This window comes from Tursiops truncatus, chromosome 8 (assembly GCF_011762595.2).
Source record: "Tursiops truncatus isolate mTurTru1 chromosome 8, mTurTru1.mat.Y, whole genome shotgun sequence".
Taxonomy (NCBI): domain Eukaryota; kingdom Metazoa; phylum Chordata; class Mammalia; order Artiodactyla; family Delphinidae; genus Tursiops; species Tursiops truncatus.
Window position 1 is genome coordinate 75,726,495 of NC_047041.1, and position 15,151 is coordinate 75,741,645.

Consider the following 15,151-nt stretch of genomic DNA (forward strand, 5'->3'; position numbering starts at 1 on the left):
TTCAAATCACAGAAACAGCAGACGTCTCAACTGTCTGAAAACCTCTTTAGAGTCTACGCTTGCGGACTAAGAAGCTTGCAATGGCAATACGGTCTCAGGGTGCATTTCTGGACGCTGCTCGCTCCTACTGCCCTTCCATTCACATCAAACGAGTCATTATGCATTTTTAATTAGAATAATATTTTAAACATTCTCTCCAGAGCAACGTTTTTACAAACACTGTTTAATCAAGTGAGGGGCGCCTGCCTATGACTCTAGCCTCCGATAGTCTTTCCCAGTGAATTCTGTTTCACCTCCTGCCGCGAACGCCGGTTCAGTTACTGGCAGATTAGATTTCTCTCCTGGCCCCCGCCTCGCCCTTCCCCATCCTATGGAGAAGCGGGAATAAAAAGATCAGCCCCAGGCGGGCGTGCAGCTGGGTGAGTGCAGCCCGTTGACCGGAGCGCGCGGGTCCATCGCTGGGCACCCCCTCCCTCTCCCCGCGCCGCCTCCAGCGCGAGTGACAACGCGCCCTCGGGTCTCGGGAGCTGCGGCGGCGAACAATCCCGGGCAGGGCTCGCCTCGCCGGTGACATCACTCCCGAAGATACTCCCCACTCTCAGCGCCTGCCTTCGCAAGGAGTCCGTCCGTTTGCTTGTCGGTTTCCTTCCGTCCGCTGCTGGAGAGGGCTCATTGCTGGCCAGGGACAGAGCCGGGCACTGAGGAGCGACAGGACCCGGAGGACGAGGAGGGAGAGCGCAGGCAGCGAGGAAAGGAGGATCCCGGCAGGTGACAAGCATGAAATTCAGCCCAGCGCACTACCTGCTGCCTCTCCTGCCGGCGCTGGTCCTCAGCACCAGGTGAGTCCAGGAGCGTGAGTGACCTGAGCTGAGAGGAGTTGCCGGTAGGTTGGTCCAACCGCAGGTCACCTGTGGAGGCCAAGGACAGACAGTTCAGCTGTTTGCATCTCCCGTCTAAGTTAGGGGGGGTCTCTCTATAATTCAGGCTCTGAAATCCTTCTGAGGTAGTAGAGCCCTTTCCTAGTTATCCTAGCCCTTAAAGAAATCCTCAGTATTCCTCCCAGTGAGGGGACCAAGTGTTCCTTCCAAAGCCATGTTTCCCTCCAGCGCTAGTAGTAGCAAACAGATAACACGCGGTAAGAGACGAAATAAAGAAAGGAAATTAGACAAGGAGAGTAATGTCACCAGACAGTCTCTGTATACAACGGAGCTGTCTTAATAGCCACAGCGCTTACCTCCTCCCCCAAGTGTGTCTCATTTTAAGGCACAGGGAACCAGAGAAAAATGACAAATCTTGGGAGATGGTTAGCCTTGCACAAAGTTCCTGGACTTGTGAATCAGACTGTTTTCATGTCTTGAGTAGGCTTAGTGGTAGGCACTTTCCTTTGGCTGTCTTGTGAACAGGTCTAATTAAAGAGCACACAAGACGATTAAAAGTTAGAAGACACTCTCAGAGTGCTGATGCAAGGACTGTAGTCAGAAACAATTAAGTACTGTATTCCATCCCTGGCCATAGATGGGACTTTAAACCCAAGCACAGAGGAGCTATTTTTAGTGGAGGTTTAAAATGCGTTGATTGAAAAGAGTTTTGTGATTCCCCACTGTTGATCAAGTCCCAAAGTTGGTGATGGGTTTTCATTCTTCTTCCACAAGAGCAGCACAAAGGTGGACTGTTTCATTGCCCAGGACTGAGCCTTTATTCTGCATGGCCTGAACATACTGGCAGCAACCTCTCTGCCTTGGCTACTATAAAATAAAATGACCCACACAGGATAAGGATCTTTTCAAATCTATGTGAATGGAAACATTATCTGATTACGTTTCTGCTGGAAAATGAAGAGGGGAAATAGGATTATATCTAATTCTGAAATTGAGAAGTATGAAGGAAACTCATTATGTATGAAAAGTCAGGGTAGCAAAATTCTTGATTCCATTCCTAACTGACACACCCTCTTTCAGACTCTTGTAACCAAACTTTCCTTCTAGTGTGAGGACTGTTTGGTTTAGCCCCAGTAGTTGATGAACTTAGTCTCTGCTTGCAAACAAAGCCCAGGTGACTTTCCCAGACTAAAATGGAATATGAGCTGTATTCTTTATTTTAAGATTGCTTGTCACTTGAATTCACAAACGGCAGATGGTTTTAAAATCACTTTGCTTCCCGGTACTATAATAACTTGCTCCAATAACAGCCCATTTTAGTATTTGTTTCTAGCTCTACACTCAGTGCTAATCATGCATAATTGTTATTTTTTGAAGTGTCTTGCTATTTACTCTGAACTCTTGTGTTGTGGTTAATAATTACTTGTGAATTCTTCTAGAGAAAGGAAGTTCTCAAAGTTTGGGGCATTTAAGTATATGCCTGTCAATATATGCAGAGAATAATAAATATTTAAACAATGGAAGCCCTGCCCACAATGATTTTTAAATACAGTGAATCTCTAGTGTTCCAAAAGTACACTTGCTTTTTAAGGATACTATAATTTAAGTGGCTCAGAAATCGAAGTTTTAATGTTGGTTATATACTACAAAAACAAAGAGCCATCACCTTATAAAAGTGTTAATTTTTATAAGGATAAATTAAAAAAAATAGTCAATGCACTTTTCACAACAAAAATCGAATTAGTCGTTCCTAGTTTACTTTAGATATGAAACTTCTGCAGTGTTGGTTGTATGTGAAAACTGTGACAAGTCTTCTTTAAATTTTCCCTCTTGCCAACTCAACCAAAAGAGCATGCTGGGCTTAAAAAAGCGAAACTTTTCCTAATTGGTGGCATGTCTTATTATTGTGATTACTCGGTAACAATTTACTGTACTGGATACCCAGATTACCTTGTGACAGTAAGAGAACTTGACAATGAATTGGGTACTATCAATATGTCATTTTGCAAAGAAGAGCTCATGTTTCAGTGGACTCTAACAGAGGCCATTCTGTTTGTAGTATTTAAGAGTTCTTGTACGCATTTGGTTAATGTGCACATTAGAACCTAAACTGAACAGGTTTGCAAGAACATTTGCATTAGTAGAGGTGCGCTTATTGCCCGGCTGAGAAAAACTGTGTAGCTGAACCATGACCACCTGTGACAGTAGGCTTTCTAGCCAAAGACGTACGCTAACTTAATTTCGTAGTCACTGGTCCTGTTTGTGAAGCAAAAGGCATTTCACATGCTTCAATTGTGTTGAATGCACTAGCAGAGGGTGGCAGTTGCTAAATTTTCCTATTGCCTTCGGGTGTTATCACTTGTCTTTTATTATTAAGTTCTTTTCAAAGTGTGGAGAACACAGATCTGAGACTCTTGGTGCAAAAAAAAAAAAATTATTTGCTTCAACATCTCTTTCTGGGCATAGCTCTTTAATACCTTGCTATTATCTTTCCAATAGGTCTAAGTTCAGTTCTGTTTTAAGGTTAATGAATGTGTTCACTAAAGTAAATGCTGCAATTAGAGAAAGATAGTTACCGTAAAATAGTATTCTACCCACAGGGATGAAAACTCTAAAACAGTTCTGTCTTTTAAATATGAATTTTTGAATAGCTTTCTGTTTTTATTTTTTCCTTATCCCTGCATTTTCTGTAGCAACTTTATATGCCGAAGCACAAAAATTCCATAATTTTCACCAAAGTGAACAACATCTATGCCCCCCCCAGTCAGAGTTACTTCATTTGTCCTGAAAGAAAGCTAAATGTTCACCTTCAACAATAGCCAAGAACTGTTCTCTGTTTTACTGCTGAACCCCTAGAGGTAAAAAGAGCTGTAATTTCCTGGCATATTGTCTCTCCTATTTATAAAGTATATATAAATTCAAAAAAAATAGAGTTAATTTAATGAATGATGTAGCTAGTGCAGAAATCCATTTAACCTGTACACAAATAAACGTGGTCAAAGAAAGCGAACATATCTTCAGAATAGAATAACTGTACTTTTTAAATAGCCTTATTCTGTAGAAGCATTAAATTGCTCTTCCAAGGCAGCCAGCAATTCACTTCAGAAAGAAGTAGTACAGGTATTGAAAGGAATAGTAGGGTGAAAAAATCTTCAGAAGTTCTTGGTGAAAAGGGACCCATGGAGTGCTGGAGAAGGCTTGCACTTTAGTCTGCTGAACCTCTGTTCCTTTATGCTGTGATTCTACTCTTGATACTTTTGGCTTTAAATGACTTAATGGGGAGAGAACATGGTAGGGGAGGAGTGAAGGTCTACTGACTTCTGGTGGTTTTCCATCAAGCAAGAACTTTAAGCAGATGGTCGGTTATAGTCCTCCCAACAGGAGTCACCTTACAGGTCTGTCCTGGGCCCTCTGATCAGCAGTCACACCACATGTTTACTTTGGAATGTATTTTTAGATGGTACTATATATTGAAGATGCCCCAGGCTCCTCTTTGCTCTATGCCTCAATCTCTCCTCAGAATCAAGTTGATGGATAGGGTAAAGGAAAGACAAGAGTCACAATAAAAACACAATAAGCACCAAAAAATTTTCATTTTTAAGCAAATAAATTTGATATCCAAAGGAGTCTTACTTTAATTCCCCCAAATTGATCTGAGGTACTATATTTTTTTTGTCCCAAGCCCAGTACACAAGGAGTCTTACCCCACACACACCTTTACATGACCCTGCATACATTTCTTTGTAAGAATTTCTCCATTCTGTGTAATTGAGTTAGAGAAATGTGTCTTCCAGGCCAAGATATTGGCAAAAATGTTTTGACTTTTCTGCGGTACACGGGCCTCCCACTGCTATGGCCTCTCCCGTTGTGGAGCACAGGCTCCAGACGCGCAGGCCCAGCGGCCATGGCTCATGGGCCCAGCCGCTCCGCAGCACGTGGGATCTTCCGGACCGGGACATGAACCCGTGTCCCATGCATTGGCAGGCGGACTCCCAACCACTGCGCCACCAGGGAAACCCAATGTGTTGACTTTTTAAATCCCTTTTCAGGGCCTTAGTTGCCTAATTACAATAGCAGTTTTTTTAATGACTTATTTGTGGAATATCTTTGTGCACTAAATTTTCTTTATAATTAATGAAAGAGACACCGCAGACATTTATGAATTGACTGTACAATTGTCCCAGACCAAACTCTATGTAATTGAAAGGGAGAACTTGACCTACCAACCAGGAAGGAAAAATCACTGAAACCACTGGCGGTATATGGGTGTAATGAAATTATGCTTTCTCATGTGTGTTATGAGAGCGCTTGTGTGTTGTGGGTGCATGTGTGCTATTTTTAACTGACTTCTAGAGGAAAATCTTTTTTAATAAATAGGACAAAATCATTTAAGTAACCTGATTAAACAGATAATGTTTAATATTAAATTTTCTTCTCTAGGAAATCCAAAAACTTCCATTTGAACTTATCTTCATATCATTCAGAAATGTTTTTGATGTTTTCATTATTACACATCAAAAATGTACTTGCAATAAATCAGTTGTTACATAAGGCAATAAAATAATATATTAGTTACAAATACGTGTACCTATAATCTAGTCACATTCAGAAATATTTATATATAAGGTAAAGTTGGATAAATATTAACAACAAGGTTTTAAACAAAGTTTGAAGTGTGAATAGAGGAAAGAGCAAATAAAGTCAATTAAGCAATATCAAAAATAACTTTTACCGAGGACAATGAGAGAAATGATATTTTGTAATTGACATTAGTATCATGCAACATTTGCTAGTTGTATGATGTTAGGTGAATTGCTTAGCCTTTTTTTTTTTTTTTTTTTGCGGTACGCGGACCTCTCACTGTTGCGGCCTCCCCCGTTGTGGAGCACAGGCTCCGGACGCACAGGCCCAGCGGCCATGGCTCACGGGACCAGCCGCTCCGCGGCATGTGGGATCCTCCCGGACAGGGGCAGGAACCCGTGTGCCCTGCATCGGCAGGCGGACTCTCAACCACTGCGCCACCAGGGAAGCCCTGCTTAGCCTTTTTATCCAGTTTTCTCATGTAGAAAATAGGACTACTCATAGGAACTACCTGAGGGGGCTGTGGTAAAGACTGAATGAGTTCATCTAAAAACAGAGTTTACCATATTCCGTGGAACATAGTAAGTACTTAACAGAGGTTAGCCTGTGCAGCTATTACTATATAGTTATTATTTTCATGAAATTTTTGTATCTGTGATTGATCTGGACATAGCAGAATAAATGAAAACTTGGATGCAAATAAATTGGACGGCACAAAATTAACAAGAGTGACAGTCGTCATGCAAAAGAAAGAAAAGATCGCCAAAGAAGAGGGGAAGCAGGAGAAATAATGAGGATTACCTGGTAAATCGGGTGGGTCTTTGAAAAGTGTTTTGGTTCCTGGATGGTACTGTGCACTTTGGTGAACACCATGAAAAATTGTGATATTTAATTTTACCATATAGAATATGATTTAGCACAAAAGTGTATGATTAGCAATATTTAATTTATATAGCTACAAGTGAATTTAATTAAATTGCATAAATTGTACCATCAAATCAAAGCCGTGAGCATAAGCATCAATGAATAAAAAAGGATGCTTTCAAGCTACATAGGCAAGATTGATATAAAAGTTTCTACAACTTTATTTTCTACTTGTTAATCAATTTCATCATCCATCAGCAAGCTATAAAAGGTAGAAACATTTAGAAAAATTAAGGGAAGAAAATGTAGATTTTTTTTTCTACTATTGAAAACAATTTGAGAACTGCTGATATAGAAAAAGTTCAACTGCTATATGTCTTAAGAATCATCACATAAAAGGGACTTTATAGTAAACCAATTTTGAAAAGAGCTTTGGAGATCATGTACTCTCAACTAGTTTGCACATAGTTTATCATAAACTCTTCATAGTTGTGCTATGAAATTCTGACTATTAAATGAAGAAGTGTGTATATTTTTGCCATAGATTACTGTGTGTGTATGCATATGTGTCATTATATGTCAATTGAGTGGATCATAGAACGGGGTATAATTTGCTGCTAAGGGAAAAGAAAAGACATAGATCATGTTAAGTCTGCATCAGAAAGGGGCACATGTTTACTGAGACATTTAGAAATGTTGCTTCATGATCATAAGATGCAAAAAATATATATATCGAAAGTAAACCATTCCATTCAGACACAATCTAAAATTCAACCAAATAAACACTGTGCTCTGAAAATGCTTTCATGAATACTAGGAGACATCGTTATACCATAGGTAGTGATTGCATTGCAAATTACGTCTGACTTGCTTGGTGCCGCTTTCGAGTTTTTTAATCTCTTTGAGTGTACTTTAAAGAGTCTGTTATTGGGAAACATGCTGTGAATACAAGGTTGTGTTCTCATCCAAAGCCCTTCATATTAGAGGTGAGAAAACTGAGGTCCAGAGTGACTGAGACTTCCCTAAGACCACAGAGGAAAAGCAAAACAAGAACCCAGAACTTTACCTAGTGCTCTCTCTCTTCTATCATATGATTACTCTCCATGTCATCTCTTCTGTAATTAAGACGCATTGGTATAGTTGGTACCTACCTTATATCCAGAACTATTCTAGTTATTGTAGAGTATAAGGTAATTTAAAAAATTCTCCAGCCACATAGAATCATGATAGAACAACATGCTATAGTCAAAGGGAATTAGAATAATGAGCTGAACACCATTTGTTCACCTGTATTCAGTTGTTTTTTGAAGAGTGAGTTGGCCTAAAAAAAATTTCCAGGTCATTTTCAAAACCCAAAGCAGAGTCACTAATGAGTTCTCAACTTTGCACAATTCACCTTGCAAGAGATACACCTATAGTGGTTACTGTTGGCTTTTCAGTTCTATTGTAAGGTGATATTTTTGGTACCTTTGGGATCTTTTCATTGAAACTCTTTCCTATAAGTGTAGTTCCTGGGAGACATTTGCTTATATATATTTGTCACCTATTAAATCTATACTGCAACTGTGTAGTATTGTTCAATGGGTAGCATACTGAACTATCTTACAAAGATGAGTTCCTAAATATGTTCATATCTAGCTTTAATTTATGGTGATATTACATTTCATTTGGTTTATATGTCTCTATACTTTCATCATAGCCTATACAATTTTTAGTTATATAACATTTTTTAGGGCAAAGTGGTAATAGATTTCATTCTACACATACATATCATAAACTCCCTGCCTTTGGATAGGTTTCTTAACCATTCTGACAGTTAAATTTCTCATCTATAAAATGGAAAATAATAATGTCCAATATTTAGGGCCATTAAGATTGAAGAAAGTATATTAAGTTCTCTCTCAGTACCTGCATATAGCTGTACTCTTCGTCCTTTAGGAAATTCTAAGACATGTTAGCTATTACTATATGTAGAAATTATTATGATTCAGTGTGTTGATTTTATATTGGATACCTCAAGCAATCAACATTTAATTATTTTATTAAAAATCAAAGTAAATTAATTCCTTAAATGAATTTCAAAGTTCTTGACTGACACAGCCAAAATAATAAAATCGTAGTTTATTCTTGATATGATTCTTCTAGGGGTAGGGTCAGGAGGGAATTGAGCTCAGTGAATGCTCCTTAGGAAAAATGGAACAAAAAGCATGCGATGACTTGCTGCCTTCCAAAGTAGTCCTTTCAGCTGAGCTAAGGTATCGGCAAAGGCTAATGTAGATTCTGGGTTAGTCTTTATCTCATGTCCCTATGGAGGATGTGACTTTCTGTGACTTCCTCCTGTTTATCCTCAAAAGGGTTTCTAATTAATTCCCCATCTTTTAACTGTTCAACACACAACTCTGAGCATCTAGAAGCACTTACTCAGTGAGTAGCTTGAGATGAATGGGGTAGGGGTTACAGGAAATGTTTGTGCTGTCATATGTGTTAAATCCAAAGAATATGGAATCAAACAGACTTTGAGTCAGCTTTACTAGCTAAATGATTTTAGAAATGTCAATTAACATCTCTTAGCCACATTTTTCTCATCGATGAAAAGGCAATAACATTGCCTCTCCCATATAGATTTGTCAAGAGGATCAAATAAGCTAATGTACAAAAAGAATAGTTTCTAGCACAGAGAACTACAACTCAGTATATTGCCAATTTTACATTACCTGGCTGAAAGGATTAGAGAGATTTTACCCTACCAGAGTGTATTGCATTTCAGAAAGAGCAGTCCTTAATAAAAACTTTTACTTGGTATAGGCAAGACAAAAGTGTTGGTGAACAGATTTTGGAACTCAGCCTTATCCTCCCTTATTACAGATGAAAAACAACAACAACAACAAAAAACCCCTGAATGGAGAATGTATTTTCCTCCAAGCTCATGTGGATGATTTGAGACCAATGTGAAAGTCAATTCCAAATCACCGTAACCAATTCCAGTTAGGAACACTGATTTAAATACATGCAATACCTCAAGGAAAATAGTATGGAAAACTAGTATGACATGACCTAGCTTCTATTCTGAGTCTGAAAGCTCCAAATTATGTTGCTAATAATTTTGCTAATCCAGTTAAACATTAAATATAGTTATTGAAATTATATTACCATATCACACTAATTCCTTTAAAGAAGGTTCATTTTTTGAGTTGACCTAAAGATGGCAGGACCAAAAAGATGTATCTTGAAGTAGGACAGCATAAACACCAACAATCCTTTGGACAAGTAGAGGATTCTGGATTTTAAAATTAAGTAGTCTCACAATGGGTAAGGTTGGTCATGATCTCCATAGAATGGTGGAGAAGGGGCTGGAGTGGCCGAGGGAAATAAAAAGCCTAGCACCCTAGGGAACTTTGAATGCTGTGTGCATGAACAGAGACGGTAGGAGTAGAAAGGAAAGTCCTCAATCACTAGCCTTCCTCTTTTTCTTGTTTTTTTTGTTATTTTAATTTTATCTTTTCTAATGCTGGCAGTCATTCTTTTCTGGTCTTTGCAGTAAGCTAAGTTCTTAGCATTGAGCAGAAAAGGCGGGGGAGGGGGCTGCTTTAAATTATAAAAGAAACAAGAAAATGCACGAAGAATTTAAGTGACATGTTGGCAAGAAGCAGATATGGTTGAGTAAGCTTTATATTGTTGAGAACACATAGCTTTTTCCTTCAGATACCACAAAATGAAATGTGAGCTCATTCTACAAAAAAAGTTCACATAAGAATGGGGGAAAACTGTTTTTTTTTCTGACACTACAATTTAGAAAAATATTGAAAGATACTGAATCCCTTTTGTGTAAAAGGGATTTTTTTTATGTATGGATTTTTTGTTTGTATGTCTTTATTTCAATTGGTATTTTATATGACATGTAAGTTACAGATTCAGCCACTAATGTTGAGGACTAATTATTGCCCTGGCAGTGTGCTAGATGCTTACTCTCTGTCACTCAACCCTTACTTCCTTGCAACACATTATACTTATACATGTTTTATCACTAGGGAGAAGGAATTTTGGATATATTAAATAATTAGCCCATATTTTCCCAGCTAGAAAGTGGTCAGATCCTAGCTCATTTTTCTGAGAATCGTTTTGTGAATGAAACTTTACCTATGTCTATAAAATGTAATCTCTGCATAAATACACACTGAAGAAAAAAACTTATAAACAAGAATGCTGAAACTAGACTGTGTTGGCAAATAGCTGCATGTTTGCATGAGGTGGGACAGGCTACATTAAAAACATTCTTAAATAAAGCAGCCAAAGAAATTCATTATTTTTAAACCAGATAAATTGAAGCCTTTATTATAAGTACAAAATTTTGCAAGCTAATTTCAATATTCCTATGTAGAAAATATATGTTTCCTCAGATCAGTATTTCTCAAAGTACACTCCTCAGTGTACCTAAATCAGAATCCCCTGGGATGCTTATTAAAAAGGCTACTTCCTTGTCCCTGCCGTAGACAGATTAGATTAGATTCTCTGAGGAAGGGGCCAAAGAATTTTCATTTTAATGTGGAAATCAGATGCTTTCTATCTGAAAATTTGGAAACTATTTGAAACTGTACAGTCTGGAACACTTTGATCTCTTGAGCACTTGCTTAACATGACATTGCAGCTGAAGTCAAGAGGATGGAAAGATGGTGATGTTTTGGCAAAAAATAACACCTATTTTCACATGTATATAAATGAATTTAATAGGTGAGAATCTTGTCACATACCAAGGCTGCATTTATCAATCAAGTTGCATGAAAATAATTCTCTGCCTCCTGCGCTTTTCTACAGAGGGCTAAGAAACTAAAACTAAACTCAAATAAACTAAATGGTATAAAACTATATGACATGGATTTATCAGGGGGCATACTTTATTTAGAAAGTACTTGATAGCAAGGTGAAATCTTACTGATAGCACTGAAAAGAATGAAAACTCCACTTTCTCCTTCACATTTTAGCCTGGTAAAAATGAAAATTTTGATCCCCACCTCCTTCATTAGTAGCAGTTGGTTTTGACTGATGTGGAAAAACAGATTTTGTTTCAATTAACTTTATGTGTTAAACAGAATGTGCAACTATGTCAGCCATATTGCCTGCTTCTCTTCCTCTCTGCAGTATCAGTTAGTTCTCCTGAAATAATAAAGAAAAGAATCAAAAGATGATATGATAATAAATAAGAGCTAACACTTATGTAATATCTTAAACCAGGTTAATCCTCACAGACTTCTTGTGAGGTGGTGGTTGTTGTTGCCTCCATTTTATATCTGTGGAGACTAAGGCACACAAGGGTTAGATTACTAACCCTCAGTTATAAAGTGGTAGGTAGTGGAGTCTAAAGTCAAACTCCAAATAGTTTTCTAGCCCATGTTCTTAATCACTGTGCTACAGCGCCTCCTAGTGTGTAAAGTAAAACACTCGCATGACCCTAAATCTGCGTCAGCCTCATATGTGGGTTCCGATTTACACCATGAGAGGACAGAAAAATGTAACTTCCTCTCAGGTTTCCTCTGAGTTCACAACTAAATATAACAGAAGGTCCTTTCTTTAAAGTTCCAGCTAAAATAATGTTCATTTTATTTTGTTTTTATTGTGAAAGAAAAATAATCATGAATTTGTATAATATGGTCTTTTTTTGTGGATGTTGTTTTTCCAAGTCACACCAGGGACCTGTAGTGTCCTACCATCTGGCTCCAGATAGCTTCCATGTTTCAACTGTGGAGCTTAGAAACATGTGGTGGGAATCAGACTGACCTGCGTTCTAACTGCAGCTCAGCACTTGCTACCTGTGTGATCCTACCTAATAGTAGGTAAAGGTTATTGTTTGTTTTTTTGTGTGCAAGAATTGTACTACACATTTCTTTAGGATTACTTTAATGCTTTTTTGTACTTCATGAATGTGCTTTATAGATTAGAACACTGAAGATTAGAGAAGTTAATATACCTAAAGTCACAACATTACTAAAGGTAGAGGTGAAAATTTTTTTTTTTTTTTTTTTTTCCTGTACGCGGGCCTCTCACTGTTGTGGCCTCTCCCGTTGCGGAGCACAGGCTCCGGATGCGCAGGCTCAGCAGCCATGGCTCACGGGCCCAGCCGCTCCGCGGCATGTGGGATCTTCCCGGACCAGGGCACGAACCCGTGCCCCCTGCATCGTCAGGCGGACTCTCAAACACTGCGCCACAACGGAAGCCCTAGAGGTGAAATTTGAACCCACAATTTAATAGACATAGCCTCAAGGTCAGGATCCTCATACAGTAAAGTTAACACTGAAATTCGTGGTATCAGGCATTTGGGAGGTAACTCAGAAACAAAGGAGCTGTTGAGAGCTACATGCAGACTAGTGTAAAAACCAGACTTGTGCCATACACGCACGTGGATGAGTGAGCTAAGGGGTCTGGTGTACGCAACTCCTCAAAATATCTCCATGTCATGAATAGTGTCACCTTTTGTTTTACAGATGTGAAAGTTAACAGACTCATTATTTGAACTCAGCCTATCCTGAAACCTAACCTAATAATAATAATTATTATTATTATCATTATTAGTATTATGGCCCCCAGATTTTCCTTAGAAAGTTTATGTCGTTGTTTTACTGGAACTGCACTTCCATTTGTAGTCAGAAGATGGCACTGTGAAGTATGAAGTATAGTACAGTCATCTCCGTTCTAGATTTAACCTGTTCATTGACTGACACATTCATCTCAAAATTGATGTCTAAAATAATCTGGCTTCATTTCACATCAAAATAATTACCAAAGATAAATGTATGTATATTCATGTACATGTATATATGCATGTATATATGATATATACTATATAGTATACATGTATTTTATAATATATGCAATTATAATAAATTATCTATATATTACACATAGTTATTTTACAGTTTTTTGAGAATTTATCCTTGAAAATAGGCTTTGTTTGGAAACACAGTGCTGTTAGCTTGGTCCCATTCATCACTACGTTGATTCCTACAAGTCTAGTTTCCTCCTAAGTGGAATTGGGCCTGAAAGTTTAATAATGGACCCATTTCCCCAATGTACTCTTAATTAAAAGAATTTTCCAGGACAGACTTTAAGGGAAGTAGGCATTATGTGAGGGAGACAAGGATATCTGACATATAGAATTTAAATTTTAATTTTTATACATACTCATATCTTTTCACTTCATCCTGTGTAGCAGTTAGTAATAACTCCTTTTTATAGATGAGGAGACTGTTAGTAATGACAGGTAGGTGGCCCAGAGCCAGGGCTGAGTTTGGCTTTCGCAACACCCAAGTTACCTTGGGACCTGGAAAGTTAGACTGTAAAGGAGGCAGAGTTGCCTTGTCTTAGTCTGCTTTGGCTCCTATAACAAAATAGCATAGACTGGGTGGCTTAAGTCACAGACACTTACTTCTCACAGTTCTGGAGGCTGGGAAGTCCAAGCTTAAGGTGCTGGCAGATCCACTGTCTAATGAGAGCACTCCTCCTGGTCTGCAGACAGTGGTCTTCTTGTTGTATCCTTACCTGATGGATCAGAGAGACAGAAAGCACAGTCTTGTGTATCTTCTTCTAAGAGCACTAGTGTCATCATGAGGGTTCTACCCTCATGACCTAATTACCTCTCAAAGGCCCCACCTCCTAATTCCATCCCAGTGAGGGTTAGGGTTTCAACATATGAATTTCAAACGGACACAAACATGCATCCATAACATGCCTGTTAAAAGATGAAGCAAAGGCTATCATCCTGGAAGGGTTTAAAGGAGGTGGTACATATGCAATATTTGATGTTTTGTCATGCGTGATTTTGGTCCTACGTTTGTTAGTGTACCTTTCATAAGTCGATGTGAGTACCTGCCTATAGCCCTTACGTCTTTAATCAGCTAAGATGCAATTTCTTGGTATGTATCAGAAAATGCCAAATAATAGTGCCTTAAGCAAAACAGAAGTTCATCTCTCTCTCACCTAAGATATACATAGAAGAGGAAATGCAGGGTTGGTTGATTCTCCTGTCTGGCATAGTTTAAGTCTCTGTTTTTCTTTATTATTATTATTTTAACAAAATAGATGGTGATTTTTTTGCCACCTGAGATATTAGTGTGATTTTTATGTCAATTGATAGAGACCAGCTAACATCACAAGTTCCTCTTAAAGATAAATAAATGAAAATTGTATTTGCTGACATGCCAGTTAACCAAAAATGAAATCACTTTTGCCTGCTTTTGAATTCATGTTTGATCATGTCTGAACTGGAAACATCTATACGTGAAAGAAAGTCTACACAGAGTCATAAGATGATTAGTCATGATCCTGTAGTAATCATTGGTAATGTTTTATTTTATTTTTATAGTCAATGTAGCAAGAGAAAGAAATGGATGAGATTTGTCCCAGGCCAACAACTATGTTTTAAAGCACTTTCAGATATTTGGAAAACATAAATTTATCAATGGCCATTTTAAAATTGTTGCTGTTTTGACTATCTGTTTAAAGAATTGAAAGTGTAAAGATTATTTTTTTCATATGCTCAAGACCTGTGTAACACAAAACAAATAACATTTTGTCTGTGACTCCTTTCTATCCATCATTCCTTACAGCTATAGTAAGTTTCAGGGCCAAGATTTGGACCCTAGACTCTGATTCCACAGCCTAGATTGTACGATGAAAGATCAGTAGATGAATCCCATCAGTCCTAAGCAAAGGCTAAATTCTGGTAGAAATGTGTGAATTGTTCTTTCAGGAAATCACCAGCTTTTGTCTACTGCAACCTTTCAAACACTGAATGTAGAGAGTGTTTATCCCAAAGAAGTGCTGAAAGGGTGATAGGC

General features: G+C 38.2%; 1 protein-coding gene across 3 annotated transcripts in view; it reads left to right on the forward strand.

The window, feature by feature from the left end:
- The first annotated feature begins 509 nt into the window (after positions 1-509).
- Positions 510-15,151, forward strand: part of LUZP2 (leucine zipper protein 2) — a 447,757-nt gene continuing 433,115 nt past the window's right edge. For 2 of the 3 annotated variants that reach the window (XM_033862644.2, XM_073808718.1), the window contains exon 1: positions 653-839. In XM_033862644.2, coding sequence (XP_033718535.1) covers positions 778-839 — 62 coding nt within the window. In that variant the 5' untranslated portion in view covers positions 653-777. Of the gene's footprint in view, positions 840-15,151 lie in introns of all 3 variants that reach the window. The other variant, XM_033862645.2, reaches the window with a different exon arrangement.